The following is a 6,000-nucleotide window of genomic DNA, read 5'->3' on the forward strand; positions in this document are numbered from 1 at the left end:
TCATATTTATTCTCTGATGAGCTATATGGGTTAAATAAGTTAGTAGTGAATCTAGTGATTGTTTGCATAGCCACAGCCAATCTCATTCCCAATATTTTATGGACTCTAAATAGAAGAATTAAAGATTTGGAAAAAACTTTTACTACTAATTTTTAATTAAATTAATTTATGTATAAGGCACCATCTAGCCGAGTCCAAAAAAAATGTTATATTTTAAATATTAGTAGATTTAATTTTTATGAGTCAATATAGAGTCGTTGCATTGTTGGAAATATTCATTGCGTTCTGTCAACGTGTTAGGAACAATAACATGCATATAGACCGACACCTAAATGTGGGTGGATTCCATCATGGCTCATCGACAAAAATCATGGAGGAAGGATTCAACAACTTCTTTACGTTCTCGGTTCACATACGTCCTTACAAGACGAGACTTAAGAGGTGGCACAACAACATCACTCCTTCGCAACTTTTTTTAAGCACCGTGGAAACTACCAATACCAACTAAATAATCGCATTCTCATTCCTCATAATCGTCATTTAGGAGTACAATCTGTTCACAAAAAAGCTCGTTTTTTTTTTTCGTTTGTCCACTAAATTTAGTCTCACATTAAAAAATATAAAGCTACTCTCAATTTATTTCTCATTTTTTTATCTATCTATCTATCTATCTCTCTCTCTATTATCTACTTTTTCGGTTTCTCTTACATACTTTATCAATTTTTAGATTGAAATCTGCATGTTCACCAATAAAATTATTTTTGTTGGACAAAAGGAGTATAGAATAAAAATAGAGGAGTACTAATTTTAAATGTAAAATATATTCTGCATTTTGGATTCCCTTATAATTTCTTAAGAACATCATCTATACAAGCGGTATTGGTGGCCTGTGTTACCTATATTCCCAATTATGAAGAATAAATAAAATAGATACATAGGCTGCATCGTTCTTTATATTCTAAAAAAAAATAAAATTGCGACAAATAAGTTAGATATTTGAGTAAAATAATAGACTGGAGCATAGGTGTCGCGAGAGTTCTAATAAATTATAATCAAATTCAACATCATGGATTCTTTGTCACTGGGCACAACTTTTACTAGGATTGACATTTGTATTTAGTCACACTAAAAAAGATTTGTGTTTAGTCACACTAATAAAAGATACGACTATAGAATCTATAGATGATTAAACGATTCTACTTTTAATCATATGAAAAATTATTCTTATTTGTGTCAATTGGTAGACACTTCTCTCCTCTAATTAATATATTGATAATTCGAATAATCACATAGACTAAACAAAAAGTTATTATTAACTCCATTTAAATATAAATAATTACATTCGTTCCATAAATAGGCCTAACGAAGAGTGTCTTCTTAAATACTCTCACTCATTTATTTTAATTAAGTCATTTTTCTATTTTAAAAAGTTTTAAAATAAATGAATCACTATTTTATTATAAAAAATAATATATTTATATTTTTATTTTATTTTTTACTTTATTCATTCTCTTATTTTATTCTCCATCTATTTAACATGGAATACTAAACATTTCTTCCTTAAATTCTATGCTAAAATAAGTAACTCAATTAACAAGTGACAGGAGAATATTAGTAATGATTGAGGAGTAAATATATTTTGAATGAATAAAATGATCAGTCGTATTATAGCGAAAGCAAATAAATTGATTTATTGATGATTATGCATCGTATAATGAAAAAGGACTAAGAGCATTCACAATGGGGCGGACGATGGCTTAACCATCATCCGCACCCGATGGATTATCCGCGGACGAAGCGCGGATGATGCTCATCGTCCGTCGCATCGTCCGCCACTGTGGCATCGCGGACGATGTTCACGCGTTTTCTTTTTCTTTCTTTTTTTGAATTTTTTCCAAATTTTTTCTTATTTAAACACCACAATTCTCTACCATTTCACACACTCCAATTTCACATCTCTTCAATTATTCTCTCTCATCTCCTCAAAAATGAATCCCGACGACTACGATTTGAGCACATCGGAAGGCTGCAGACGGGCCTTGACTTGAGCCTTGTTCGATGCCGTTAATGAAGCCGTGGCGGAATGCTTGGCACCGCAATCGCCGTTGAGAATTTGTAGTTTTTTAACATTCGTAGTGTAATGTTTTAATTTTAATGAAATGAAGTCTTTTTTTTTTCCAAATTTTGAAGTATTTCAATATTTCAAATAATAGATTTAATGCTTAGGGCGGGCTATAATCCGCCCCATTGTAGGTGGAAGGAGCAGAGGATAAAATGCTGATATGACAGCGCATAGGACGGGGTTTAAGGCGTCGCATCCTCCGCCCTATTGTGGAGGCCCTAATTTATGTGGATATACAAAATTTACAAAAATAAACTAGCCGAGTATTTTTTTTTTTAAAATGACGGGATATAAATCTATATATTACAACTAAAGATGAATAATCCTATGAATCTATATCATGAATTCAATTACTCATGAAAACATATTTCAGCCGTAATTGTACGTTAATACACGGGCAGACGTAAATTTCAGGTGTATTTGCAACTTTCCTCATACAATAATAACAACATAATTAGCATTAATTAATAAATCTACGTTGACGATACAACAATTAATTATGCCATAATAATTACACATACAGTACCAATGTATATCCAAAAAATCACCAAACAATTTCAGATAAAATGGAATTCCACATTTATATCACCCAAAATTACAATCCAGTCCCAGCCGGGCCCCCTCACTCTTCTCTCACACACACGCACTAGACCCACCTGCGTCTGCAAACGAAGAGTCATAAACCTGAGGCTCCCAATTTTAGGTGGTTTGGCAGATCCATCTAACACTCACTTAATCCCCATCATCCATCATCACCATTATTCACACACACCTACTATTAATTTCAATTTCCCTTTTTCAATTCGCTTACATCTCCACCTTTTTCCTATTTCCATTCTCATTAAATACAATTTTCTTCAATTCGCTATTAAATCACACACCTCACAAAAATTCGCCGCACTCACTTGAAATTCCGATTGCTGTGATGGGGAATTGCCAGGCGGCGGAGGCGGCGGTGGTGGTGATCCAGCACCCCGGCGGTAAGGTCGACCGGATTTACTCATCGGCGAGCGCTACCGAGGTCATGAATGCCAACCCCGGCCACTACGTCGCGCTGGTGGTGGCGGCGGAGAACGCCGCGCCGATCAAGCAGCTCAAGCTCCTCCGCCCCGACGACGCTCTCGTGATTGGACAAGTTTACAAACTAATCAGCTTTGAAGGTGCCTTCCGATTCACGATATCGTTGAATTTTGTTTGTAAAAAATCTGAGAATTGGTGATTGCAGATGTGCTGAAGGAATTTGCTGCGAATAAGAGTGTGAAGTTGGGGAAATTGTTGAAGGAGAGAGGAGCTTTGGAGCGCAAGAGAAAATCGAATCCGCGATCAGCTTCAGTTAAGGTAAATTAATTCTTCATTTTCATGGTTTGAATGAATTGAAATGATAGATCTGATTAAATTAAGAGAAGAAGATCATAACTGGATTCCAATGATTTTTTTGTCACTTTCTGTTTTCAGTTGTTTCATTCGTACTCATTCTTAAAAAATTAAATTAAATTAAATTCATATTAATAATAGCAGTAATAAATTTATGATTATTAACCCAACCCCAAAGAAAAAGAGACATTGTCAGAATTTTAAGCTGAAATTAAAAATTAATTGTGGGATGAGTTAGTTATACCGGCCGATCGCTATCCATCCTCGACCAAATTTACGATCCATTGCATGCGTATATATTGAATTCATTCTTTATTTACAATCTTCTATACTATATTCTTCTTATACAAATAAAAGCTAAAAATTGAAATTAAATAATACTATCATACTATATAAAACAATTAATTACTGACTCTTATAACTGTGAAATCTCGATTTATAATCCAAAAATTAAAATCAAGCTCTAGAAATAGTGAGATAGAAGAAACCATGATTAGAAATAATAAAAAAATATATTGGAACAGAAAACATAAGATATAGGATCTCAAAGGCTTATCAATTTGTGTACATATGCATAAAGTCTGTGTTTTGAACACCGGATCGAATCGGCTTATTCAGCCAATTTGGCTGTCAGTTGATGTTTGATCCGGTTCGATTCATAAATAAAAGTTGTCGATTAGTCGAGAGTCGCTGACTGATTGAATCGATTATTGGCTTTCAACAATGATTTTAGTTCACGCCTAATATGATTTGATATGTTGGCCAATTGATCAGCTAGGTATGAAATATCTTATCCACCACAATATAAAACAATTTTGTGATATATTCTAACCTCTAAAACATCGGATAATTTTTATGTATCTAAGCTTTTATATCACGCTTAATACTATTGAAGAATACTTATTTCATAATATTCATTGAAAGCGTTTTTTAATCTACTTTCTTTGTCAACTTCATTAGTTGATGATTTCAACTCTTGAGAAATGGTGGCGTATATTAAAATTTAAATTTATGCACAGCTTCATGTTGGCATGTCATCATCCTTTAAAGTATATAGAATGAAGAATTAAATAAACAATTGACTTTTAAGATATTTATATAAATACCTAATTAGATGGGTCCCATTATATATACCAAGTCGAAACTCTTCAAAACTTGGAACTATTATTCTCTCATAATAATTCAATTCAATGCTGCATACCACATGCAATGCAACATTATCATCATAGTAATGATAGTACACAAAACAAATGCATAAAGAAATAAAATATAGAATTAGGATTCCAAATATATTGTTGGTATTGACTATATAAAACATAGGTTTCTGCATATGTTTAACAAACTGATAATGATATTGCTCTATATTATGAGATGGAATATATTGCTGCTAGCTCTATTTCAACGCATGATATTATCTCTTCCAATCATAGGACTCACATGGCCTTCAACACCAAAGTTTAGGGTTTCACATGGGGATAATATTATTGAGAATATTTTGATTCTAACTCTATTTTAGAGAGAGACAGAAAGAGTTTTGCTGGTCCTAGCCTTCAGACAACTGATGATAAATTTCGTAGGACATACTTATCAAATCATGCTACATTTAATTCCATCTAATGAAAATAGTATTTGCCTACTCAATTATGATGGATGTGGTAGGACAATATACATGTTCAGATTAAGGGCCTCCTGCTACATAATAATGTTCATTTAAAAAAAAAAATGATTTTTAAAATTCTATCATGCATTATGATTGTTAGCTTAAGATTAATATACACCATGTGAACTATTATAAAGAGAAATTCCGACAGAATAATATGCACGTCCTATTATTGCTGGAATGATAAAAGTTCATAGGAATTTGTTCACATATTCTTGTTCAGGTATTTAAGAAAATAGAAACCTTGTTTTTTGGAGGCGAAAATTAAAACTTGAATATGAATTGTACTAATAGTTTGGCCATGGTTCAGATGGAGGCAAGCGGTGGTGGCAGCTGCAGCAGAAGCGGCGCAGGACGACCCAACACCGGCCGGCCTGGGCAGTGGAGACCGGCTTTACAGAGCATTTCGGAGCAAGTTAATGAAGCGTCAAATTTTAGTTGCTGACTTTGTTTCCAAACTAGTGTCTATATATGCTTTCGAAAAGACATGTAAAAAGATGAGATTCATGCTAAAGTGAGTTGACTAGAACTTCAACCACATGTATCTTCAACTCCAAAAACATCGTTTTAGAGCTTATATTGTGATGGAGATGTAATCTATCGGTTTGTTTCATGCAAACTTCTCAGCCTACACACTTTCTCCATTATATTTGCTTGCTATATGCATACATAAATTTATGGAAATTAAACAAAATTTTCGGATCGAGCAACTGTTTGATACATGGATCGAGAAGGAATTCACGGACTTAGAGATCGAATTGTTTACCACGACCCAGAATATCCGAATCAAGAGAAAAACGAGGAATTGGATGTATTTATGCTTTCCCAAAGAATTTCATGTTGT

The 6,000-nt window shown here is 33.4% G+C and overlaps 1 protein-coding gene across 1 annotated transcript; it reads left to right on the plus strand.

The window, feature by feature from the left end:
• Nucleotides 1-2,745: 2,745 nt before the first annotated feature.
• On the plus strand, nucleotides 2,746-5,775 carry LOC125212682 (DUF4228 domain protein). Its single transcript, XM_048112911.2, has 3 exons — nucleotides 2,746-3,282; nucleotides 3,348-3,460; nucleotides 5,467-5,775. Exons 1-3 carry the CDS (start codon nucleotides 3,048-3,050, stop codon nucleotides 5,599-5,601), a joined length of 483 nt encoding a protein of 160 aa, XP_047968868.1. The 5' UTR covers nucleotides 2,746-3,047; the 3' UTR covers nucleotides 5,602-5,775.
• The last annotated feature ends 225 nt before the right edge of the window (nucleotides 5,776-6,000 follow it).

The sequence above is a fragment of the Salvia hispanica genome, chromosome 3 (assembly GCF_029641045.1).
Source record: "Salvia hispanica isolate PSC_SH4W2 chromosome 3, Shi_PSC_v1, whole genome shotgun sequence".
Lineage (NCBI taxonomy): Eukaryota > Viridiplantae > Streptophyta > Magnoliopsida > Lamiales > Lamiaceae > Salvia > Salvia hispanica.

Bases quoted from the DNA above. Each gene is read 5' to 3' on its own strand.
- LOC125212682 (XM_048112911.2), top strand. From the start codon at position 3,048: ATGGGGAATTGCCAGGCGGCGGAGGCGGCGGTGGTGGTGATCCAGCAC. The intron at 3,283-3,347 runs GTGCCTTCCGAT...TGGTGATTGCAG, and splicing joins CAAACTAATCAGCTTTGAAG to ATGTGCTGAAGGAATTTGCT. The intron at 3,461-5,466 runs GTAAATTAATTC...GCCATGGTTCAG, and splicing joins CGCGATCAGCTTCAGTTAAG to ATGGAGGCAAGCGGTGGTGG.